This window comes from Anguilla anguilla, chromosome 2 (assembly GCF_013347855.1).
Source record: "Anguilla anguilla isolate fAngAng1 chromosome 2, fAngAng1.pri, whole genome shotgun sequence".
Classification (NCBI taxonomy): Eukaryota; Metazoa; Chordata; class Actinopteri; order Anguilliformes; family Anguillidae; genus Anguilla; species Anguilla anguilla.
In genome coordinates, this window is record NC_049202.1 from 26882062 (window position 1) to 26909701 (window position 27640).

At 39.2% G+C, this 27640-nt stretch overlaps 2 protein-coding genes across 6 annotated transcripts in view; one reads left to right on the forward strand and one right to left on the reverse strand.

The window, feature by feature from the left end:
- The window catches only part of ttll6 (tubulin tyrosine ligase-like family, member 6), an 81715-nt gene extending 64958 nt beyond the window's left edge, over positions 1-16757 (reverse strand). For 2 of the 5 annotated variants that reach the window (XM_035407041.1, XM_035407038.1), the window contains exons 1-3: positions 16621-16757; positions 10703-10864; positions 4533-4570 (exon numbers count right to left, since the gene is read on the reverse strand). In XM_035407041.1, coding sequence (XP_035262932.1) covers positions 4533-4570; positions 10703-10863 — 199 coding nt within the window. In that variant the 5' untranslated portion in view covers position 10864; positions 16621-16757. Of the gene's footprint in view, positions 1-4532; positions 4571-10702; positions 10910-16620 lie in introns of those variants that run through there. The other 3 variants (XM_035407040.1, XM_035407039.1, XM_035407044.1) reach the window with 3 other exon arrangements.
- An 85-nt stretch (positions 16758-16842) lies between these two features.
- Positions 16843-27640, forward strand: part of calcoco2 (calcium binding and coiled-coil domain 2) — an 86608-nt gene continuing 75810 nt past the window's right edge. Inside the window, exon 1 of the mRNA XM_035407046.1 lies at positions 16843-16922. The gene's annotated coding sequence lies outside the window, so the exon portion shown is untranslated. The remainder of the gene's footprint in view (positions 16923-27640) is intronic.

Consider the following 27640-nt stretch of genomic DNA (forward strand, 5'->3'; position numbering starts at 1 on the left):
GCTATCGATACTTGATATACTAAGTTAGCTAGCTTGTGAAAATTCAGTCTCCCAAGATGAGTGCGTATCATGGAGGTAGCTATGGTAACGGGGCACGGTCTGTCAATTACAGCTAACTGACAGTTCTCATTGCCACGCCCAGACAGTTCGGGTGAACTTTTATAGTGGGAAATTTAGGCTTAGAAAAATACGTTTTAAAATACATTTAAATCACTAATAAAAAAATTATGCACATTTGTTTTGTTGTTACCTAAAGAAAACTGGCAAGTGTCACATTCAACCACCATGTTACTCCTTTAATATACAGACATGTTGTTTTCATAATTTGGAATAAAAAGGCATTGATTTTTTTTTTTTTTATCACCCATGTAAATGTGAAAAGCAAAGGTTACTAAAGTGCCACAGCCTGTTATTCTCTCCTGTACAAACCGTTTAGGGAAGCAAAATATATTGGCCAATGTCATTATTGCGCATGCGTGCTAAGTGGTTGTAGAAAACCCTTGAAGCGCTATTGTAATGATACCAAATGTATCTACTATGTGAGATCCAGGGGCACTATTTAAGATCAATGGCGAAATGAATTCAACAAAGTACCAGGAAATTTTGGCAGAAAATTTAGTTAGGAAGCTGAGACTTGGTCGTAGGTAGATTGTCCAGCAGGACAATGACTCCAAACATACATCATACATCTCAGTCTCCAGACTTAAATCCCATCAAAAACCTGTGGTCTCAACTGAAGAGGGGCGTCCATAAGCACAACCCCAAGGATATCAATGATTCTGAAAAGTTCTGAATCGAGGAATGGTCAAAAATCCCTCCAAATGTGTTCTCTGACCTTATCATAAATTATAGGAAAATACTCATGGATGTCATCTTTGCCAGGGTTGTTTGCACAAGGTATTACAGGGTTTTCCCTAGGATTTCAGAGGGCTTAGGCACGCTCAGCTAGATTTTGGAACAGCGTTTTTTTTTTTTTTTTTTTAATATATGAGAAAACGCTTTGACCAGAGGTTTTCATCAGAAAAAGACTAACTTTGTTTAGCTACCAAGCCACGTTAGATACGAACGTTAGTTCAATTGAGGTATCTTTATGTAACATCAACTAACTAGCTTCGCTGGCTAACGTTGTCATAAATTTTGTCCCGACCGTGAAAACTGGATTACTTGTTTACATTTTTGACAGATGTGGCTAGTGGGTAAATCTATCGCTGTTTCCGTCGCAGCACTTTCGACACAAGCAATTCAGAAGCGCTATCCTTAAATTTCTTTTTACCATGAAAAGTGCCTGACCCGCAACCGTAGTAATGTGTTAACAGGGCAGCACAATTATATCGAGAAATACCATCTTTGGGGGAAAAAAACTCTATATTCTGTAAATGCATTTAACCTACCATGCATAAAAACATAAAAACGCTCGTCAATCACCCACTTCTATTTATAATGCCATCATAGTGCAGAGTGTTTAAAACCATGAAGCCACCTCGCCGTTTTTTTTTTGTTTTTTTTTTTTGTCAGCGCATCACCGTTATTTTTACATTCATTCTGATATGTCACTTCAATGCCTTTTTACGTTGATTCGGCTTAAGGCGCTCCACACAATCACTCAGGCGCTGCGCCTAAGCCTTTCTATGGTAGGGAAAACCCTGTATTAAACCAGGGGTGCCAATAATGGTGGAACCTGTTTTCTTGGGAAATATTTTTTTATTTGAAAAATGTAAGACTTTGGTCGATTCTAATGAATCATTAATAAAGCACACTAGTTTACACATGTTGGAAAATAAAGCGTATGACAATAACTGTATTATTTTTTAGTTTACAGCATTTTTTGTGCACATTTATCAAGGGTACCAATAATTCTGGAGCCCACTGTATATATATATATATATATATGTGTGTGTGTGTGTGTGTGTGTGCTCTGGCCTTCCATATATTATCAATGTGTTGCCTCATAAACTTTTTTGATTTATCACTCATATGGCTGTTTGTTTGGTATTGCACATACAGAATTATGGTCATGGTCGTCTACTATACAGTAGGCTACTACTAGCCTACACCAAATATTTAAAAAAAATGAATGTGATTTTCTGTATTGTCATATTAATCACAAGATAAGTGCACACCCAAGCGCAAGGCTGCTGGCTACTCTCAACTGGCTATTCGCTTGACCACAGCGGTTAACATTACCCTCAAAAATGGCTAAAATGACCATTTTTAGGTTGACCATGCATATTTGTAAACCACAATACATTGTTTTTTATTGTTTGCTAAATGTTGGTATTCGTTGACCTATATACAAACAATACCAATACTATTTAACTATAGTGCCCTCCAAAATTAAATCAATAGTTAAATCAAATCTGTTAATTGCAATGTAATAATGCATAGATTCGCTGACAACCCCAATCCAAGATTCACCAAAAGCTCCAGTCATCGGTTGGCCCCAAGAAAAATAAGAAAAATTCTATGACGCCTTTTTGATATAAGTGACACCATATCTGAAGAGTGGAGGGTCCAAGGTTTTCAAAACACCCCCATATCAACATGTCCAGGGGAGGCAGCAGAACATGATATATGTTATGCTATCACCAAGCAATTGGGATTTAATTGAATGAAATTAGCCTATGTACTACATGTTCAAACCCCAGCCACATTTTCTATGACGCTTATTTGACATGTAACACCATATCTGAAGAGTAGAGGATCCAAGGTTTTCAAAGGACCCCCATATCATTGAGACAACATGTCCAGGGGAGGCAACAGAGCAGTATATAAGCTATGCTATCAGAAAGCAGTTGGGATTTAACTGAAGGAAATTTGCCTATGTACTGCATGCTTATACCTCAGCCATGATATACTGTGTGTGATGTTTTCAGCTTTATAAACATGTCTTAATACTGTCCTATTCTCCTTGCCATACTACTGCAATATCCAGCCACATCTTCATATTTATTTGTTTTAAGTTGCATAGTTGATGTTACAAGGTAGCACAGAATGTTGAAGTGACGCATTTTAAATTACTCAAATTCTTGCCTTACCATTCAGTTTAACTCAAGTACCGATGTAACGTTGTATTCGATATTGCACTAATGACTAAAAGTAATGGGAGTATTTTATCTTTAATTCTCCATTTCAGATTTTGCCTTGTCATTGTTAAAAATGTAGGGGAAAAAATAGAAAAAAGGAAGACATATTGGTTTGTAATTAGTGTGGTTCTAACTGAAAATGAATAGTTTTACAATGTCTATGTTTAAAAACGTTGTTTTAATATTGTACAAATAGAAAACGAATAGTTCATATTTTAGGACAACTGCAGTTCGATTTTTCCTTAATTAATTCCATTTAATAGTGGTTTTATCGTGGACTATAAAAAGAGAGAGATGAAATGGCACAGTATGAGGATGTGGAAATATATTTCATAATTATATGCCAATATTAAATCAATTTGATGCTTTGAAGGCACAACAATTGCATTGCCAATGAATATTAGGTTCGAAAATACAGCATTTGAGCATCTGTCTCATTCCATATTTGATGTTTGTACATTTTGTTAGGTGTAAGTCTTGTTGGGAAACTTTGTGTTTCATGTCAGGTCCCCCTTGCAAAAGAGATTTCAATCTCAATGGGGTTTTCCTGGTTAAATAATGGTTAAATAAAATAAATTTTTTTTAAATGTGCCCGATTTAACTTGACTTCCGGTATAAACCATGCCCACTTCCTGTCTTCTATCCGAATACAGATACAGATACAGATACAGATACAGATAATGACGTCTCTGCACACCCCTAGCTCAAGTACCCCAAGGAGTACGCGTACCCCTGGTTGGGAACCACTGATTTTTAACATCTAAAAATTCTTGATTCACTTTTCCCTTGTCCTGTTATCAATTCCCAATTCATAAAAAAGTCACCCATAATAATAGTCTCACCTTTCTGACAAGCTTGTTTTATGTTTCCAAAGAGCATTGAATGTTTCATTTTAGCAAGACAGCAAGAACCTAACTATGTTGTGTCTTCTCTGTTCTTTGTTTTGTTCTTCTTTTTTAAAATATAATTAAAAAGGGTTGAGACAGCACAATTAATCACAAGCCAGGGCTGATTACACAGTGATGTACCCCACGCCATTGTGCAGGGAGGTATTACACTTGATGGATCTTCCAACAGTCTGGCTTCCCTATCGAAATCCACCTCTTGGCACAAACAGGCTCGAGGTTTGCCAAGTTCAAACAATCTGTTCTCCAGTGTCTTCCATTATTTACCAAACAACTTTTTAAAGTGGTGATTCATCTGACATTAAAAGACTGGGCAGCTCTTAATTTACCCCCTTCTCCCTGCTGATTAGACAGGTCAACAAGACAGGTACAGATCAATCCAACTTCACCAGAACTCCAATTCTGCTGCCAACAGTTCTGAGGCTACAATTGCATATGGAACTAATGCTGATGTGGTGGATGTGTGTATGTGTGTGTGTGTATTTTCTTTATTGCAAATTATTTGAGATGAAACGTAAGCAAATAGGTAAATGGGACGACTCACCGCTCTCATATTTGCAGTTGGTGAGGTTGATCCACAGTCATCTGGAAAAGAAGACACAAAAGAACGGACAGGCGTGTGCCTTGCTGGGGTGCCCTGTCAATCCATCACCCCTCCTCATCCTCTCTCAGGGTGTGTGAAGGGGAGATGGAAGCAGTGTCAAGAGTCTGTAGTTCAAAATACTATGCCAAATACTACTCAACAACAACAATAATAATAATAATAATAATAACAACCCCAAGCGGTAATTAACAGGGTCCAAGCGGCACACAGTAATTACAAATTTTTAAGCTGTAAGGACAGATATTGGATGAAAGGTAAAAGAAAAGTCAGCCTTTGACCCAAAATTTGACGTGGTATTCCCTAGGTTTGAGGTGAATACATACATACGGGTTTCATGATGATCAGCCATTGCAAAGCCTGTCACATGCCCACTGACAACGAATAGGCTGATGGCAGCCTTATTTTTTCAGACGTGACTTTATCATTGTACATCCAATGTCAGCATGACACAAAAACATAGCATGCATGATCAAAACATTCACAAGTTACAGCCGTTTTTAGTAAAAATGGCTACCCCCACATGTTGATTTGAATATGGCAGACATATTGCCTTGAAAGTTCAAAAATGTTTTGTTAATTATTCAATTTCAGACTCCACAAATTTTTTCCAAGCCTAATTTTGTGACACTCAGTTCAACGGCCTAGAACTAGTTTGCGAAAGTTCATCTTGTCAAAAATTCTAAATGGCGGAAAAGCGAAACGGTTGCTGATGTTGTTTATTGAGGCGAAGATGTTCACTGGTGGGGTCTTTCGCAGAGATGTAGGATACAAAATTTTGGCCTCACTGGTCAAATGGATGAAGAGTTATAAGCATGTACAATTATTTGGTTCTTATATTGCCACCTCTTGGCAGAGAAGTGCCAAAATTGCATGTTTCCGAAGAATCATGTTCTTTCCTTATAGGTTCTCTGCATATGACATCACAAACCGGCACGCTTTCCAGATGGAGGGCAGGCAACTGGAGGCAGGTTCTGAGGCAAGTTGGCAACGACCACCAACACTGCAGCAATGCCTATGGTTTGCACTGTTTACGGCAGTTCCAACTTCAAACCGATCAAATCGGGAAAAAACTACTACTCGAGTACCGAAAATAGTGGGACACAATGGGGAGAAATTTGAAAAATTCACACAGAAACAGCGGCAGACATGGATCAAAAATCTCTGTCTTAAGTCTGGAGGAGCGGAGTCATTTTGTTACCTACATAGCTAGCTAAAACTAACAAAAAATTCAGACCAGGGTGGTGATATCGCAGGAAACATAGCTAGCTACCTCTGCGATATTATCGCCTTGTGGTGTTTGTTCTGCAGCTAGTGTTTTGCAGTTTTAGTTAGCTAGCTAGTTATCTACCGGGAGATAGCTTCACTGCTTAGGCTAAATGCCTTACTTAAATAAAGAAGTTTCAGTGCAGTGCCTGCCTTTGATCCTCATCTTTCTTTATTTAAGTTTAAATGTACTCCAGAGACAAGACTTCTTCTATGGAGCATCAACAACAATTTTATGTTATGTCTTCTCCATGATATAACTTCATAGTTTCTCTGGTGTTGCACTGGTTGCTACATGACAGTTTTACCACCCACTGTGCAAAATTAGCACGGGATCCTAGCACTATGAAAAGCTGCATGAATATGAACATGTAATATATGTATTGAAAGATTAGACTCTCGTCTTTGCGATCATTGTGGTCATTTTTTTTAACAAACCACCTGTCATAAATACAATACAGGTACTATTTACAGCAGAGTTTTCAAAGTAAATATGGTGTTTCCCTACCTTTAAAGCAGCCTGGTAGTCCAAAAATAATGTAATGTAATAATGTAATAAATCCTTGAAAACGTTATATCTTTATTCACCGCAAGGGTCTAAAGAACAAATATAATCACTTTGTTTTATTAGAAACACAATGCAAATCAAGATACTGTCGAGAGAACGTCATTGGCTCTTTTACATGTTGTATATCCGCACCAGCAAAGATGAGTGCATCTTTGTATGTACGAGATCGTATCTATGATTTTACATAGGAAGTGTGGTATCTTTGTGTTCAGCAAAGATCTTGGATGAAAACTAGCCATCCCACGTGGTTTTCAGATAACGATTGGCCATTTGCCATCCCTGAACGTCCAACCAGTGCCGCCGTTACTTAGCACCTATCACCGCTGTCGAGTCATCTTACTTGAAAGACAAAGCCAGCCTATCAATAGCCAATCACCATGAAACTTACTGAACTTTCCAAAATGGTATGGCCTGGGAGAGGGGGGAAAAGTTTGAGGAAGTTGTGGCCATGCGTAAAGGACAGTAGCTGCATGAGATACGCACCAGTGAGCACTCTAACCTAATATTCACCATAGTTTTGTCATAGTTTGAGAGGGCACCGTGCGCAAACTTATTGTAAGTTTGTACAAAGATTGTTTTTGCATTTTTGGCAATTTGATAATGGCTAAAGCCAACAGTAAAGGTCGATTCACCGTGGACGAGGTCTTAGGCCTAGTACACATGTATTATTTTTGGGGAATAGAACTTTATGTCCTATTGATTTTTTTTTCAACATTGTCAGGCCTAGTACATGTGCATTATTTTTGTTGTTTTGTACTCCCTTTGGCCGTGCTTTATGTCCTATTAATTTTTTTCTCCAACATTGTCATTCATTTCATCCCATGGATTGCTAATAAATCAATGCATGTTTTATAATGTGTTTTAGGACTGACTCTTCAGAGAGTGACTCTGAATGGGTGACTCCACAGGCTGCAGACGGCTCATCAAGCAGCGATTCAGCTGGTGATGAAGCTGAATGGCAACCCCCACAACCCAAACACCCACGCCTTTCTGGCATAGTCCCTTCCTCCAGGGATGTGTCCCCTGCTGGAGCCAGCACTTCCCGTTCCCGCCGCCCAGCTAGGGGAAGAAGAAGAGGCAGAGGAAGGAGAGGTCCAGTTCCTCCCAGTTCCACCCACACTGATCATGAGCCAGTGGAGAGGTGGCATGATGGGAATGAGGAGGACACTCAACCAGAGGAACCGCCGTTCCTTCCCAAAAGGCCGCCCAGTTAGCAGCACCCATTCCCACTCTCCACTGGATCTTTTCAAGCTGTTTTTTTTTCAGACGGGGTGCCATCCCTGGAATGTTGTCTTACTTTAGTATGGTGATATTCATGAGTATTTTGAAACTTAGTGAAGCGGTGGACTATTGGAGAGGGTTACGGCTCTACAGTCTAGCATTCCCTGCATCAGTCATGTCAAGGAACAGATTTTTGGAGATCACCTCTGCTCTCCATCTAAGTAGTTTGGAGGATGATGCTGCAAACAACACCAGGAGAAACACACAAGCTTATGACCGCTTGTGTAAATTCAAGCCCCTCTATGGCAGCATAGTGGATGCCTCCAAGTCTTTTTTCCAGTCCGGGCAGCACATTTCTATTGATGAAAGGAGGGTGTCATCAAAGGCAAGAAGCGGGTTGAAGCAGTACATTAAAAACAAGCCCACAAAGTGGGGGTACAAATTTTTTGTACTGGCTGACGCTCGTTGTGGTTACACATGGAACTTCTTTGTGTACGAGGGAAAGAAACGGGACGGTGAAAAAGGCTTGAGCTACCAGTCTGTCATGGCCTTGATGGACTTCAACCTACTGGGTCGTGGCTACAGACTGTATGTAGACAATTTTTATACAGGTTGCCCCCTTTTCAAAGACCTTCACAAGAACAACATCACTGCTTGTGGGACCATGAGGACCAACCGATTGGGGTTTCCATCGACAAAGATGCATGATTTCCTCAAGAAGGCACCCTGTGGCAGCATGAGGTGGATCCGTAATGGTGAGCTGCTGTTTGTGAAATGGATGGACACTCGAGAGGTTGTCATGTGTTCCACCATGCACAAGACATTCAGCAATGACACCTGTCGGCGGAGGATGAAGAGAGATGGGCAGTGGCAGGTGGTTGATGTCCCAATCCCAGCGCCAGTCTATGACTACGACAAGTAAGTATAAGAGATGTATTCATTTATAGGCATGACTATAGCACATTTTATGGCTTGAAAATAATTTGATTTTATTCTGGTTGTCTTGCATAATAATTTATTTATTTGTCTATTCTAGGCACATGGGGGTGTTGATTTGTCTGATGCCCTCATTGGGTACTACGAAGTACTTCACAAGATGAAGAATTGGTACCGGACCTTTTTTTTTATAATTTCCTGCACATTGCAGTCGTGAATGCCTACATTTAGCACAAGGAAATGGAACAGAGGAAAGGCATTCCTCCACAGAAGATCATGTCTCAAAAGAAGTTCAGAGAGTCTCTTATTTTGGAGCTTGCTGACAAATCCCAAACACCCTCAGCCTCCTAGCAATGGAAGCAGATGCCCATCTACTTCCACCGGCCCCCACAATCCCAAGTTTGCCACAGTCACCCAGGATGTGCCTGCATCCCAGGCGGCCTCAGCTGGAAGGCGGAGGTGTACACTCTGCTCGAAGAAGACTAATGGCTGTTTGTTGTGCCACCTGTGACCTTTTTTATGTTTCCAACCAAACAGAGACTGTTACAATAATTACCATGAGCAGAATGGCCTCTACGAGTCCGTTATTGTCACCACACAGCTGGTAGCAACACTGCAGGTAGTGAATTATTTTTTGTAATATTTTATTTTTCAGTTAATTTTCATTTTTCAGTGACATTCTTGTACTCTAAGCTTACCTCAACAATGTGAAGTAAAGATACTTATAAGTAATCTCAGGGTAAAGAAAAATAGGTCAAGTAATAGAGCATTTGAATCTGGACTGTATTTGTAAGTATTTGTATGTAACCTCAGGGCTGTGTACCAAGTCGCACTGATCACCTTTTTCATTTTTTGATATTTTGTGCATATTTAGTACAATTTTTTTTTGTTGTAAATAGTTTTGATATTTGGCGCAATATTTGTTTTTTTTATTAGTTTTTACGGTATTTTTCTAATAAGTAGTAGTGTTCAAATAAAATTGATTATTTTCTATTCAATGATGTCTGGTATTTCTTGTATGTACCATGTTCCTCAGTCTAAAATATGTGAATATATAAATATGTGTTGTTGTGTAACCCAAACAATGAGCCAAGGTGTTGAGGGTGATGGAAAAATGTTTTGTAGTCACCAAAAAATATTTCCAGTGTTTCAGAAGTGGAAAAAAACATTGTGCCAATTTGGCCACTTTGGAGAGATTTTGGCACACTTGGGGGAGCCAGGGTGTCATCATTCACAAAAAGCTTATAGCTCCCTCTAGCTTTGGTGCCGAGACATAATATTTGATACCATGGTAGGTGATATGATGATCAAGCAATATCCAGATTTTCAGAGAATTGTGGCCCATTTATTGCTTTCCAAAGATGATTTTTCTAAAAACGAGAGGAAAAATGCATGTTTGCTCCATGTTTGAACTTCAGTATCTTACACTGTGTTTTGTCCAGCTGCAACACAGCCAGATAAACTTCTAGGTGTCCCCTATCAAATGATACCTCAGCCATGACTGTGGCCACCACAAATCCTGAGTTATAAGCTGATATATTTGGGCATGTAATTTAAGCGGAATTGGGTGATAAGAGGTTAATACTGTATATGTTGGTGAATGTGTGTTGTTTAGAAACTTTTCGTATTGTAAAATAATGCAACAGCATTACAATAAAAACATGTGCAATACACTGTGGTGTAGGTAATCTTCCATAAATTGCATTCACAAAGACTGCAGCAGATCCATGATTTTAATTCTACCTTTTCAATATCCCTCACTGCTTACTGAATGTCACAGATATTTTACTGAAACATGAAGTGTGTTGTTTTTGTTTTGAGCACTGGCATTTAAAAATCAGATGATCGTACTAACATTTGATCTGTCATGCAATTCACAGGCTGATGACCGGTCCCATCACCTTGATTCAAAACTTATCTATTTTTCAATTGGGAGAGCTGCAATGTATGCTAGTGACTGACACACATTGCATTTTTTAGCTTTTATTTGGATTGGGCAGTGCCTTGACTGAGAATTCCTTCATGCTGTGTAAGGATGCTAAGCTCCACTCAAAATCACATGAGTTGTGATGGTGAGGAATTTGTGAGGTTGTGTAAATGCTGGGAGATCTAACTGCAGTACCTCTTTTTCTTCTTCTTCTTCCTCTTTCCTGTTGTGTTGGGGGACTGAATAGGTGTGCAGGATTCACTGCCCCACCCCTCGCCTTCATCCACAATCTCGTGCCTGTATTTGACGGCCTCTTCCTCCAAATCGCTGACATTGATCTCTGTAGGTGTTCCCATCCTACGAGACACTCAGAGTTTCATGATCATGACCTGTTTGGAAAAACTATACACAGAAATCTTACAGTATACAGGGGCTGGTACAATGCATCTTGGCCGGGCGGCACCACTCATATACAACATGCATGTGTGCATAACAACGCACATCAGGACCCAAGTTTTTCCATTGTAATAACACCTTACTGCTTAGCATATTGTGTCAATAAACGCAGTCAGCATGAGATATGATACAAAGAATTTTATTCTCAACTCACAAATGTTGCATGGCCACAAAACCAATATACAATGGCTTGACTGAATACTCCATTCTGGTTGAATGGGAAGTGTGCAACGTGCTATTATCAAGTACTGCTTACAAAAAAGTTCAATCACCTTTCTGAATTAATGCATAGGTCTGACTCGATAAATAAATCGTACATTTGTAAGAGCGAGCAAGCAAGCCAGCAGATACAGTATCATATGCAAGTGACAGCTTGATGTAGCTACACAAATGTCTGTTGCTTGACTACAGATAATTAGCCTATGTACCAAATTTAATTCAGTACTTGGCTGGCTAGCTATCCATTACAACGAACATGCTGTGTGACGATTTTGACTCAAAACCAAACTGAATTTAAACACTGAGTAACCAGGTACTAGAAAGACGCATTCATAGGCTATGGGATATGCGCAGGAATACTTAACTAATGTTTCCATTGCAATAGAAATCACACATTTAGAAACGCATGTTTTCATTACAGCTGACTCAGGTAGAAAACTGGCCTCGGGCATTCAAATTAGTGGTGTGCAATTTCGAACGTTTTGTTCAAATTAAACGACTCATTTTACAGACTCGGGAATAATGATTAGTTTTCTCAGCTGAGTCGTTCATGTTACTTGTTTGAATGATTCAAAATGCTGCTGTCTGACTCATCTTCAACCTTCCCAAATTCTCCCACGTCACTCCTCTGCTGAGGTCACTCCACTGGCTACCGGTCGCTACCAGGATCAGGTTCAAACTCCTGACCCTTGCCTACACTGTAGCCAACAGGACGACCCCTGTCTACTTACAGGACATGATTCAATTCTATATGCCAGATCAACCACTCCGCTCTGCAGCAGCAGGGCGCCTTGCACCCCTTTCCATCCGAGTAAAGGGTTCTCGCTCAACCCTATCACAGAGTTCCTCCACCCTAGCTCCCCAGTGGTGGAACGAACTCCCTCTCTTCGAACCTCTCCCTCACTACCTATCTTCCGCCGTGGTCTGAAGTCGCATCTCTTCAGACTATACCTGGACTAACTGCCACCACTCTGTGAATCATTTCACTGCCACTCACGTTACATGTACCTCCATTCCAGCACTTATTGTAATTTGTATTTTCGTCCTAATATTGTAGCTGGTTCTTCCCCCTAGTTTGACTTGGCATAAGTTAGGTCAGAATAATGTTCACTATGTGAACTGAACTGTGTTCTAGGCTATAAATACTGTACAAAATAAGTATTGTACCCTATCGAACCTCATTTTTTCTAAACAGGACATAACATTGTAAAACCAATAGTAAACCCATTAGCTGCTGACTGCCTAAACTCATGTTTTATGAGTGAATTAATTGGCATTACCCTATGCTACAGAACGAAATGAATGATAATCACAACTCTTTCGGGGCTCGGGAATAACAATTCTTAAGTTATTCTAAACAAGTAAATTATCTAGTAGTGTTTGCTGTTATAACGATGCATTGTAATGGTTTAGCACTCATGAGCCAAGTTACCATGCCAAAGAACAGCAATCTCCACTCCACTGAACGAACAAGATGTGTCAGAATGAATCGTTCGCGAACAGTAAAGCCGGCTATTAACGAGAATCACAACATTTTCGAGTCTTCGTTCGCTGTTAGGGGGGTTATAATGCGTGCCGGGGAGGTGGGGATTACTAAGTCAATGAATGAATCGACAGATTAGTTCTTTTCACTGAAAGAATCGTTCACGAACGAGCCAGGAAAAAGAATTAATCCCATCACATCAATTCAAACTGTGTAATGCTCAGCCCCTAGGATATTATCCTGCTTATACAACATCTTACTAACAAAAAGCATAATTGCAACCCAAACATCCATCCATCCATTATCTATACCTGCGTATCCTGAGCAGGGTCGCGGGGGATGCTGGAGCCTATCCCAGCGTGCATTGAGCGAGAGGCATGAATACACCCTGGACAGGCCGCCAATCTATCGCAGAGCACACACACCATTTACTCACCATTCACTCACACACTCATACCTATGGGATAATGCTCACAAATGCTCCAAGCCCACAAACACTATGTCTCGCCATTGGACATTTAGCTACACCAGCCAATCAAAACATCACATGCACATGCAAAACAGACATATCTATTTTTCACCAAGAAAATTGGCCGTTGCGGCTGCGGCATTTTTGTACATAGAAAACATGTGTGTCAGGTTCATGTTTGTAGGCTACTGTAGCAATTACTTGTACTTGCAGCTTTAAATGGGCTGACCACGTGTAAGATCTGTGATTGGCTATGGGACTATTTGTGGGCTCGTCAAAATATAACAATCATGATAAGGCTAGTTCATCAATAGTCACCGTCACCTTTGATGACAAAAAAGCAAATAAGCCATCCCAAATTTTATTCACAGAGAAAAGCCAGCCGTTCCTGGGTGGGCAGGAACCACCATTTGGTGTTCCATATGCCCGTGGTATTCATTTTGTGGTGCACATGCAGCATGAGGTTTTAGGGGGATCATCCTGCTGTTCAGCTACGAAGATACTGAGAAGTCAACCTCAGCCCCAGAGGGTGCAATGCAAGCATGGTATTTACAAAACATAAATTGGACAGATACAGCTAACTGGTTAGCAGACCTGGGTCAAATACGTATTTGTTTAACATTGGTGTAAAATGATTATGACAACACTTGTTATATGAAAAGCGTCATTCTTAAGCCTTTACAAGTGAGACAATCGATTCGCCTGGCATCGATTGATAAACTTTTCAGCACCACAGTGAAGGCCAGTTCCAAGTTACGACGTACCTTTGGAAGTGTCCCTTAAGGCAACTGTTAAGGTATAGTCTGGAAAACACTCATAAAAAAGCGGTTTCCCTTTGAAAGGTATACCTTAGAAACCTTCGTAAAACGTTAAGGTACATTGAAACTCGGAAACGCAGCCCAGATCCGCAATGAGCTAGCTATGCTGTTGATGAATCCCTACCACTCTTCCTCACCCAAGTATCTTCGTATTGCAATGACAAACATTTGCCTGGGTAAAATTGATAGCAATTGGTTTACAACTTAACTAGCTCTTTGACTGCATGAAATAATGTAGCCAAAATAAATTGCGAATGAAAGAATGTTTTCAGTATGCATTTCCCAACGGATTCTGTACCAATAAACCTATGCATTCATTAGAAAGTGTCCCACAATGCTAAATATTGTGCTATTTTAATAAAATAGTCTAGAGATTATATTGTAATCAATCCTTTGTTGGCTGCAAGTGACTTAGCAACTTGCATCAGCTAACTTGCGCACCTTTTATTTTTAAATCAATCAATCAATCAATCAAATTTTATTTATATAGCGTATTTTACAACAGTTGTCACAATACGCTTTACAGACAGCCCTAGCCTAAACCCCCACAGGAGCAAGCCTAAGGCAACAGTGGCAAGGAAAAACTCCCTGTGGCAGATGGGGAGAAACCTTGGAAGGAACCAGGCTCAAGGGGGAAACCCATCCTCCTCTGGTCGGCTCAGGGTGCCGACTGGTGACCAGCATGTCAGCCAGTTTATGCAGAAGATGCTGGCTAAATGGTGTGCAAACATCTGTGAAAAGCTTAACAACAGTGTATGCTATGGAGAAATTTACCTATAAATGACAGTAGATTACTTATTTCTGAGCAATTTTTCACTGAACCAGTTTGAGAATTAGCTAGCGCAACCGAGTTGTGTTCTTCCTTCAGCCACTGCATGACTCTCGTTACTAAAGACTAAAGAAAATAAATGATCAAACTGTAAGCAACTGGCATATGGCTACGGGATTTTTTTAGTATTTGCACTTTAGGCATTGCAAGTACTATTTATGTCATTAAATAAATGATAAGAAATCGCTTGTGTACTGTGCTGGAGCGGAAGCCCGTCAGACCGGTCTTTCGTTGGTTTCCTTCAATTCATTCAAAGTTCGAAAGACTCAAATGAACGAGATGAACTGATTGTACTGAATGACTCAAATGAACAAAATGTACTGAATGATTCAAATGACCTAAATATACTGAATGACACAATGACTCAAATGAATTAAATGTACTGAAAGAGTCAAATGACCGAAATGAACTGATTGTGCTGAATATACTGAATGACTTAAAATAATTGAAGGATTAAATTGGTACTAAAACTCAAAAGTAGGCTATTGAATGACTTGCCAAGTGTATAGCATAGCCTCTCTAATGCCTTTTGTGAGCAGACGCAAGACAAACAGAAACAGAAAATGCTATATGTTTGGCGAAAGAAGTGTTTGTGAAAAATAATGTCACACTGATGTTTATAATGACGTTAATGACAACCTTTTTAAACAGTGCTGGGGTATTTCTTTAAACAATGGATGCAGCCTATAGCAGGCTATATTATTTTGCTTGTCCTTAAAAACAGCGTTGTCCTTAATTATATAATGTGAACAGATTATAGCAATTAAATTATACTTATTTGTGACGGTTATTAAGCAATTAAATGATGTTGGACTTAACTGCAAGTCTTTATGTCAACAACAACAAATCAAGAGAACTAGAAATACAAATGTAAAATATGGGGATCTAATTAGAGTTGAAAATATAGTAAATTTAGCTTATTGTAAGATCAAAAAATGAGAAAGTATAGTAAAGAAAAGTGACAATAATATGAATAGAGAATAATTTAACTAAATATATAAATACGAAAGGCGTGCGTTCTAACAAAGAGGCATCTTCACTTCATCTGTTATTCTGCATTGTGGTGAGCACCTACGTTTTTCCAGGAGCTGTAAGCGTATAATTCTAGTTCGAGCCGGAGAGGGAGGACTAGAACGTGAATACTGTATTCGGCAAGTGAGTGTTTTATTAATGGTGAAGTATGCGAACATGACTCGAACGACTCGAAAACTCGATTCACTGATTCGAATATACTGATTCGTTTTAATGAATCGAACTTTCTAACATTAAGTAACATCTGTTCAGAATGTAAACAAGTCAGGCATTCTTCACGGTACGAAGAAATTTTATACGACGAAGTTATTTTTGCAGCTCGAGATAGCTAGCTGTTATGAAGCAAGACGGAGTCCATTCACACATCTAAAGCAAGCTAGCTAGCTAAATTGGAGATCTATTGAACAGAGTTAGATGGCCAGCGAACTACCTTGCTAGATTCTACCTATCTAAACTTCGTATAACATTACAGCTAACTGCTTAGCTTGCGTACGAGTAATCTGTCAACTGGTTTGAGAAAAAGTTAGTTAACTTTACCTATTGACATATTTCCTTACTACGTTAATCCAACAAACACCATCAAACTAATAGCATAACTCGGTGTGTAGCAAACGTTAACAAGAAGTTGGCTAACGTGTAAGCTAGTACTTTGGTTGGCAAGCGAAATATGATTGCTATGGTTACAGAACGCCAACCTCAAAACACATATCCAGAACCAGCCTGGGAAAAATTAGTCGTTCCCCTTAATTGTTCAGTTCAATTGAAATCATTGTTCTGAAATAAAAAGTAAAAAAAAACATTTGTTACCTTTATAGCTAGTTAAGCTATTAAAGTTAGTGGAGGTTCCGGCACGTGAATGTCATCACGCTGTTTGAAAACATCCTTCAAGTCCCAACAAAAGTCTCTGAAGAACACGCCCGCCTACTAGGCTAATGTCGTATACTGATTGGCCAAGATTGTCCTTTACTGGCCTCTAAATGGTTCACTTTTTGTCGCGCCGTTTGAGTCCATTTCATGAACTCAGCTGTGGGAAAATAAAACACAGAAGTTGGTATGGTTACTAAAGACGAGACGATTAGCACTTGGAAGAATTCCAAACGCCGAAATAGGTAATGTTACCACACTGGTTTTGATATATTGATTGGTATATCTTTTTGCAGTATTTGTATTATGTCGAGCAGTCATTACAGACTAAGAGTAAGATAAGTTGCTTGCATTGTTATTTAAAGGTGCAGTATGTACGTTTGTTTTAGGACACTGTTCATATTTGGTTACATTTCCTTCGCATTCGGACAGATATCAATAAATTATAAGCTCTAAGAAAAAAATCCAGTCTCTCCGACTGCCCCAGGCTCTGAAATCAGCCACTCTAAATTTCACTGCATGAATTTTAACATCGAGTGAGGACAGCTCTTTGCAAGGAGGCCAAACAAGACAGCTGCCTCTCAATCATGTTGCCACTTGATAGTTTACAGCATTGTCAGAGAGAAGGCTACACAGTCAAGAGCAGAGCAGAGATAGTGCTATAGCTAGTTTGTTGCCTAGAAAACAAAGCAAGAATGGCAGAGAAAAAATCTGCCAAGATTACCAGTTCCGCCTTTGACTTGCAACGGCATATACTGATAAGAAACCAAAGAAAAAAAGTATATCAAAGAAAAGATTATTATCAAACGGGGACTGAACAAAGCGAGAGACAGGACTCGGAGTGGACATCGGTTTAGCTTTTCAGTGATGGCGAGAGCTGAGGGACATAGGGCTTCATAAGGGATTCTGAACTTGCAGTATCATACTGTACAAGTAATTATCTTGCTTGGTCTTTGTCTGTGGGTATTTTTTACCTCCCCAAACTGTAGCCAACGTGGCTAGAAAATGTTAGTTAGCTGATGTATTTAACCCGCGGTTTACATTATAGCTATGCTGTACATTCGGTGTTATATCTTATGTGTAGCTAGTATGTTACCTATGATGTTCAAGTGCAAAATTAAAAATAAAATAAAAATCATTCACCCCAGATGTGTTTAGTACTGTTTACGTGGTATCTGATGAAAAACATGTTTTCAGCGTACAAAAATGCCAGGTTACTCACACATACAAAGCACTGTATATAAGTCATTAATTTAAATCTACACCTGCCATTAAAAGTATTGATATCAAAATTGCACCATGTTACATGGACACAAATTAAACAATCTGTACTCTAAAGCAATGCTACCAAATGTTTTCTACATTGCTTCACGTTTTGTTCTACGAGATAAATTACACCTATTAATACTGCCACCGTGGATTTCGAAGCTTTTACATGATTCTTTGAAGTAAGTTGCTAACAAGTTGCTATATTGAAACTACAACAATGGTCGCTTTATGGCAACGGCCACTCAAGTTTCCATACTAGCCCGCCTGCACGTGACAACCGTTGTAGTTTCTTGGACTTTGCAGAAAACAGTTTGATTTCATAATTTTATTGAATTTTTAAAAAGTGGTATGTGTAGAGGTGTAGGCCGCGCACTATTTTTTTAAGTGTGCGTAGCTTGACCAATCTTTTTCAAAATGCAGATGGCGCGACCACAGTCTTCTATCGACATGTAAACCAATGTGCTATAAGAATACCATATTATCAAGTTTCGTGTCGATGGATTTTGTTTGTTCCTGAATACATAAACTACTTTAGGAAGGGAAACTAGAGCTTAAACGGGTATTTCACTTTGGTAACATCTTGAGCTCTATAGTTTCCTTACCTATAGTGTGTCTGCATGAACAAGGTAGAGTCCTTTTCTGTTCATCCTGTCCCGAATCTTGTACCAGTTCACTTCCATTAATTTCACAAAACAACCTAGAAAAAGTTGCCTACCCCTGGCGCAAAAATGTAGAATACCTGCACAAATGTGTGAAATCCGAATAGGCTTCAGCAAAAAAAAAAAAAAAACTGATTCATTGTTGAGTACAAAATGCTCAAAATTCAAGGCAACCAAACATTTGTTCACATAGCCTACCTTAAGTGAACGAAGACCAATCAACAATACAGGTAAAATATGAACATATCAATCCACGGAATGAGCGTAGTAGGCATAATCTACAGAAAACTACTTTGACAATGTAAAAAAATTCTGGGTTTAAGTCTGGGCTTTGTTTGTAAACAAATTACAAATTAAGATTTACTTAATAAAATATGATTTTTGTATTCTCCAGATACAGCATTTTTTACATTCATTAGATGTAAATTATGAAGACGAAACAGTCTTTGACAAAGGCTTACTTTTAAAATAAATTCTAAAAACTTTATGGAATCTCAATGCATTAAAGGTAACTACAATGCATGTAAGTCCACTTGTCCTGAATCATGAATCATACTTGTCCTGACTTAATTTGATTGCTTAATTGTAATGATGATAGAACATCTTTTTACCTAAAAACACCAAATTAAAACAACTCAAACAGATCCATGTAAGCTGTCACCTTATTTTTGAAGTAGTTTTAATACCTCATTTTTACTGTGCACAGCTACTTATCCACTGGACATTTGATTGCTTAATAGGCAAAAACATAGTCATAGTACACAGTTATTTACCATCGAACAGGATAAATATGATGTCTAGTTCCATGTCTATGCGGTTTGCGTTTTGTGCCAGAGGCTTCCAGGCTGTGAAAAGAATGGAAGTGCATTGGAACAAGTTTTGGTTCCTTTGGAAGACAGGGCGAACAGAAAATGACTTTGTAATTCATGAGACACTCTAGGTAAGAAGACTATAGAGCTTGAAGTGTTTCCAAAGTGAACCACTTTTAAGAATATAGTATCCTTACCTATAGTAAGTCTTCATGAAAAAAAAAACTGATTTATTGTCGAGTACAAAATGCTCAAAATTCAAGGCAACCAAACATTTGTTCACATTGAACCCCATCGACACGAAACTTGATATGGTATTTGCCATTGCATGTCAGTTCCCATGTCGAAAACGAGCGTTTGGTCTAATTAAAATATACTTGTAAATGCAATTACATCCTGTCTTTTTATTGCTGTAGAGGTGAAAAGTGCATACTTGCACCGAACTCCTGCACCAGTGAAATGTAGCCAAATTGGTCCACTAATGGTATGGGAGCATGGTAACGTTAATGATGTTGTAAACAACCAGGAAGTGGTAGCTGCTTTTGCCTGGCTACACGTGAAGTATGAAAATACAGAAAACAGTTGAGTTGCCTGTCACGGAGTGAGTCGTGTCATGAAGGACGTTCAGTGCTACAATTGTGTGTGTCTAATGCCGGCAATTATAATACCTTGTGCACACAATTATTGTAGTTGTAACATTTTACCATAAACATTTCACCCGCATTTCAGTTCTGTTCAATCCATTGTTATCCAGATTTATCTTAATATTTCACCTGCATTCAGTCCCATTTCAGTCATTGTTATCCTGGTTTACACATGCATTTAGAGTGCCCGGAATGGCCTACCAGTATTCACAACCAACATCTAAATGTTTGTTATTTCACATATTACAGTTTCTCAAATAGAACACACATACACATATTACTGTTTGTAAACCTGCATTTATTTATCACTAGCATCTGGAAACAATCTGCATTCAATTTACACTCGTTCAGCATTCATCCGTGTTCTAAAATTTCTGCGAAACAGACACAACTGTACCAAGTGGTATTTTTGTACAGGGATTCCCGGAGGTGCTGATGGGCTGTGCCATCGTAGGAGGGGGATTTAGTGATCACAGTAAAACTGAGTCTTTTCAATGCTGATCAGAACCCTATATAGCCTACTATTTAGATGTTAAATATTGTGTTTGTTAATTTATATTCGACCACTATTATTTCTTGTTATATTCACGTGTGCGTTTTGTAATGTTTATTGTTTGATTGTTGCTAATTGGGGTAATGGTAGGAGCTGCTAGCATAAAAGGGCTGCATTAGACTCCTGAGTGGCAGTCTAGTTCTTATGCTGGAGGGTGGTGATGTGTGCAGGGTCGAAGGACATAGCCTGGCAGCATATGCCCATTTATTTATTCTATACTGTTTTTTGGGGGTGTTTTTCGTACTCTTCACTGTATGTACCTTCACTGGCTTCCCACCTGTTAATACAACCCCAATTCCAAAAAAGTTGGGATGGTAAATGAAATGCAAATAAAAACAGATAGCAGTAATTTGTAAATTTACTTGGACTTGTATGCAAACAAAAACAGTATAAAGACAAGGTATTTCATGTTTTACCTAATCAATTTCATTGTTTTTTGAAGATGTACATTTATTATGAAATTTATGCCTGCAACACGTTCCAAAAAAGTTTGGACAGGGGCAATTTAGGACTAATAATGATGTGACAAGTTGAAATAACAAGGTGATGTGAAACAGGTGATGTTAAACGGTGAGGCAATTGTGTTATAGTATATAAGGAGCCTCCAAGAAAGGCCTAGTCCTTCAAGAGCAAGGATGGGTCGAGGCTCCCCAATTTGCCAACAGATGCGTCGGCGAATAATCCAGCACTTTGGGAACAACGTTCCCCAACGATAAATCGGTAGGATTTTGGGCTTTTCACCCTCTGCAGTTCACAATAAAAGATGAAAAGATTCAAGGAATCCGGTTAAATCTCGGTGCGTAAAGGGCAAGGCCGAATACCACTTATGAATGCGCGTGATCTCCGATCCATTAGACATCACTGTCTTAAAAGTCGTCATGCGTCTGTAATGGATATCATGACATGAGCTCGGGAATACTTTGGTAAACCTTTGTCAGTCAACACCATTCGCCGCTACATCTACAGATGCAAGTTAAGGCTTTACTATGCAAAGCAGAAGCCATACATCAACACTGTCCAGAAGAGCCGCCAACTTCTCTGGGCTCGGTCTCATCTGAAATGGACAGTAGCACAGTGGAAGTGTGTTTTGTGGTCTGAAGAGTCAACATTTCAGATAGTTTTTGGACAAAACAGCCATCGTCGTTCTCCGGGCCAAAGAGGAAAAGGACCATCCAAGCTGTTATCAGCATCAGGTCCAAAAGCCAGTGTCTGTCATGGTATGGGGGTGTGTCAGTGCCCATGGCATGGGTAACTTGCACATCTGTGAGGGCACAATTAATGCACAAAGATATGTACAAATTTTTGAGCAACATATGCTGCCATCCAGATGCCGTCTTCTCAAGGGACGTCCCTGCATTTTCCAGCAGAACAACGCCAAACCATATTCTGCCCGGATTACAAGGGCATGTCTGCGTAAGCAGAGTGCGGGTGCTAGATTGGCCTGCCTGCAGTCCTGACCTGTCTCCGACTGAGAATGTGTGGCGCATTACGAAGCATAAAATACGGCAACGAAGGCCCTGTACAATTGTGCAGCTGAAGACCTGCATAATGGAGGAATGGGGGAAAATCCTGAATCCTAAACTTAACCAACTGGTGTCTTCAGTGCCCAAATGCTTAATAAGTGTTATTAAAAGAAATGGTGATGTTACACAGTGGTAAACACTCGACTGTCCCAACTTTTTTGCAGCGTGTTGCAGTCATCAGATTTGAAATGTGTATATTTTCAAAAAACTTAAATTCACGAGGTAAAACATCAAATAATGTGCTGTTGTAGTGTTTTCAGGGTGAACAGAATTTACACTATTTACATCATCACACACTTGTTTTTATTAGCATTTTCCACACTGTCCCAACTTTTTTGGAATTGGGGTTGTAGAGTAAAACGCACTGGTTTTTGAAAACGCTGTCTCCTCTGCTACTTACCATTATTCAGCCCTTGGTCAATCCCTAACATAACCTTGATGATTGGAAATAAGCAATAACATTACTATATATTAGTGTTATTTATGGTAAGACATGGTTCGCTCCAAGGGAGCCAGCAAACTGATCTATAAGCATTGACATTATCGGGGCTCCATTCTCCTTATTTTATATTTATAATGAGTCATGAATAGGCGATTCGTTGTAGCTGTTTATTAGGGGGCCAAGAACCAAGGGTGTGTAGGACCCCTATTGTATTTCACCCTTTTCCCATGCTCCAAACCTCATACAACTGGCGGAAAAATTGCAACTTTGAAAAAATTATGGCAATACCGTTTGACGTACATCCACCAATATTTTTTCCTACATGTCTAGCACCTCATTTTGAACAATTAACATCACCAAACCTCTCGTGTCCGCCATAATAATTCGCCCCACTATTTTTCATTTTTTGAAAAACATACTTTTTCATACTTCTAGAATGTTTGCCCGATTCTCACCAAATTTGGCATGTGTAATCTATAACATGTCCCTGTGTTGAATTATAAAGGATATTTTCACATCTTGTGATGCCGGACTGGGGATGACCGCTGCATCACATGGTGAACAGACAGAAACAATATAAAAAGGTAGCTAATTGGCTAATTGCCATTTATTTGGCCCAGAACACAAATAAGAAAAATACTCTGTAAATGACAAGCGGGAAACCAAACTAAAAATGGCATGGTCCAAACAGTCAAAAAGTCCACCAGAAAACCAGTTCATGGTAGTAAGGTTCTAATGGTGCTGGAGCACCAGTCACTTTGCCACTCTGGAACCAAAGTGCCCCTTTGAGTTGCCAATCCCCCAATTTCCTGATGTTGCCCATCCTTGCCTTCCTGACTGTCCTGTTCTCATCCACAAGTGCTCATGTAATGTGAAATGCAAGTAAAGCATACTACTCCACAACAAATAATCTAGACTATGGATTTAAATGAATACCTTCCTGAGTTCAACCCATAGACCGTATAAAAATATGGACGCAGTGCTTCATGACGTCACCCACTGATTTGCTATGGTTAGTGCTCACTGGCGCATGAAGCCCAAACTAGGGCGCAGCCACATTGCCCGTTGCAACCAACGCAAGCGCAGTGGAGCGAAAGACGAGTCCGCGACTACAGGAAAATCCACCCCGACTACCTTACATGGCAATTAGACACGCCCACGTCTGGACAACAAGCGTGGCCTTGCAACCACAGAACCGTACTGTCATAACATTTCAAAAAAGTTAATTGTGCAAGATACGTTTAGTGTTACGATATTTACATAGAAAAATAGATAAAATAGATCTTTAGCTAACTAGCTAGCTAGGTATATAGACAGATAGATAGCAGAACTCTAGATAGCTAGACAGATGTATCACGAGATAACTAGCCAGCAAGTTAGCTAGATAGACAGATAGATCGATAGCAAGACAGTAAACTTGCTCCCCCTAGCTAAGCAAATCCCGCTAGCTTGTCTTCTTAAAGAAGCTTCAAAACTGCTTACAAATCTTATTTCACCAACAACATATACAAATGATAAAAGACAAGACTTTATGAGAATCAACTGAAACCCCAAACTGGTCAGAAATCGCGTTTTGACATAGAACCTTGTTTATCTGAAAATGTCTCAAATGTATTAACCCAAAGAACTGGAGAGAAGAATCCTTAGAATAGCGGTTAGTACAGTTGAACGCAGCACACAACATATTTGGACCTTGGACTTTTAAATGGTGAAATCGTATGTAGCTACCTAGTCGGAATAAAACAACACAGCATCACACTTGCCGCTGAAGCACTCTGCCTGGGTGCGAGGATGGGGAAATCCTTATATGGTCATACGGTAGTAGGACAAGCCACGTTGCACGCACTGAAATTAGATTAGATTTGGGAATTTTGGCGGAATTATTTTTAAAAATCAGACCTAGGGGAGACATTACAAGGGATCGGATTTACTAGTTAAACCTTCATTTCTTGTATGAAAAATTTATTGACTTTATATTTCCTCAGAGAAAATTGGCCTCTTTTCAGGCTTTCCCCTTTGACTTAACATTGGGTGGGCGGGGTTTCAAGTTCTTTTTGCAACTAGGAGTTGCAGTTCATGCAGTAGCCACTGGGGTAAAAGGCTTCACTCATAGAGGCGAGTTGTTGCCCCTTGGTTCAACCACAGTTGGTTATACCGCACACACCACTCAATGTGCACACCGAGACAATCACTTGTGCCGAGTCCTGCATGCAGTTCAGTACAGTCTGTGCATCTGTTGCCTACATGTAGTGTGACTTATGGCCACTGTGATTATTGAGAATAATTACCTTCCCTAAATTGGTTTAAGATATAGAAGTTATGATAGTGATGCAATGAGTAATGCATTTATTCAATAAGTGTGTTCTGTAAGTTGACCTGGATAAGAGTGTCTGCTAAATGCCTGTATTGTAAGGTAATGTAATAAAGCTTGGACACATTTACAGTCAGGACCATGATATGAACTGCTGCCCAACAGCGCTATTATAATGGGAAAAATGATCATATAGCCCTTTTGGATGGTGTTGTTTATCTGTTTGTGCTTGTAGATGTTGACCTGCACAGAAAGTGAAAGCAAGTCATTACAGTTTTTGCAGTAATTTTTGCAATTACAGAATATTTTGCATGCTTTCCTTGGAAATTAAATTGTTTAATTTCCATGGAAATTAGAAAGTTAACCAGGTTGCAATTACCTGCTAGGAAATAATTTGTCTTTTAAAATGGTGATCCTGTTTACATGGAAGTGTTTTAGGAAGTCTCACAGCCTTATGAATACACAAATGTCAATATTGTTATTTTGATGTATTCCAGGCATCAGGGATGTTTTTTTTTTTTGTTTTTTTTAACCACATGTAAATGTCTAATGTAGTTATTAAAATAAAGAATTAAACTATTTGTAAGGCTATCATCATACTATAGAAAACAGAATATAGCTATATGTTAAGGCTCAGAAACTGCACAGTGCAGTTGTGTGTGGGGGGGCTTGCAGCTCCCATCAATGTGTGAATGTAAGGTGGGGGTGGAGGGGAATTGAAAACTGCCTGGATTTAAAGGAGGTGTGGTCAAATATCTTTTTCCACAATTTTTGCATATTCATATTTGATTATCTTTAAGAATCTTGGACAGTGGGGGATGTACTTCTCAGGACTGTTAGAATGAAGCTGTCTGAGAGTGTCTGAAATTTTGTACAATTTGGCCTCATGGAGCTAATGCAAAGCTGTATTTTGCATATTGCGCTATAAAAGTAAGGTTTGGAACATCATTAAGAGGAAAGAGTGGTGATTCTTAACTGCTGAATACTGGTGATCTTATTATTCTCAAAAGGTTTGGAAGACCTCTAAATTGATGACTGAAGAATTCTCACCATAATGAAGAAAACCCCCGGGAGGCACGTTTGGGTGTGTCAGTGACTACTGTCCACAGAAGACTTTGTCAGACGTGTTTCACAATTTGGCCATTCTCAGCCATTGGAAGCTTCAAAACTCTTGGCCAGTATAGTCTGGAGTAGGGCTGCCCCCGACCAAAGATTTTCCTAGTCGACTAGTAGTCGTTATTTCAAGCCATTAGTTGACTAGTCATCACACGTTTATCATATTAATTTAATTATTTACATATATATATTTTGGGGCATCAGAAAATGGTTTGAGTTCCATGGCTGAGAAAGAATGTTATAAGTAACACTGTTAACACTGTGCTACATTACAGAGAAATACAAAACCGTAATAATGAGCTTTTAAAATATAAATTTTACAAACGCACGCACGAAGCGAGCCCCCTGTTGACGACAATGCTAACGGCAAATGCAGTAATGATTCTGAATGTGTCGGAACAACCAGCAAGGAGACTGAACATTTAGTTAATTTATTTCAACACAGTATAGGCTAACATCACACAACTTATGAACTTGTAACACCAACACAATAACTTATAGAACAAATGATAAATAAAAAAACAGCCTTTTTAAATTAGAAAAAAAAATTTGTTTCTTTTTAAAACTTATGAACCTAAATAAATATAAATTATATAAACAACAAATAAATAAATATACAGCAAACTTAAACACTTAAAAGAGAAATATCAGTAAGTTGTAATACAAGTAGCCTCAACATGGAATGAAAATTTTCGATTGTTTTTCGACTTTCGCAAACAAAAATGCAACATTAACACATTTAACGGCAGCAATGAGTTGGCGGTATATGATTCATTTCATGTTTATGGCCGTGACTTTGAAATGGCGATCGAGTCAGATAAATAGAGTACATGGTCGTAGCACTATAACTTCCGTGTCGTTTGTGAAATAGACGGCCATGCAGAAGATTACAGTGTTTTCGATTTGTTCTACTACCACGTTAAGCGCACGCATGTTTGTACATGGTGAGTGGACGTCCGCCAGCAAACCGGACTCCAGGAACCGAACTGCTACGAGACAGAGTAAAAAACACCTACGTTGCAAACACATCTTTGCATGTAGAGTTTGCATGTCACCTTCTTGGGGTCGTCCTTTACACGCTCAAAACGATCCCACACTTTGGATTATTTCCTGCCCAACATAGTCTAATAACTTTTTAACAACAAGGCTTAGCTCCCAAATGGAGTTTGCGGTTTTCTTTTTGTTTGTTTGTTTTTCCTGCGACTAACCGACTAATGAAAACTTGATCGACTAAAGCCACGTTTCGACCGCAGGAACTAGGGTCTAAATTTAGTTCTGGGGGCTTTATTTTACCCCCAAAAAAGTTCCTGCTCGGGGTAGTACTTTCCAATGAAAACTTGATCGACTAAAGCCGCGTTTCGACCGCAGGAACTAGGGTCTAAATTTAGTTCCGGGGGCTTTATTTTACCCCCTGCTTGGGGGTAGTACTTTCCAAAAGTACCAGAACCTTCGGGGTGGGGCGCAAGCGCTGAAAATTATTGATTGGTCGACTACTTGCAGTGTTTTATTTCAACCGCCATGTTTAAAAATCTGCAGCTGCAAACCGATTTATTTTCATAATAACTTCAAATCAAACTTGTATGTTATGCGGCGCAGTAGCCTAGTTTTGGTTATAACCTGCCAGCGTCTTGGAATTA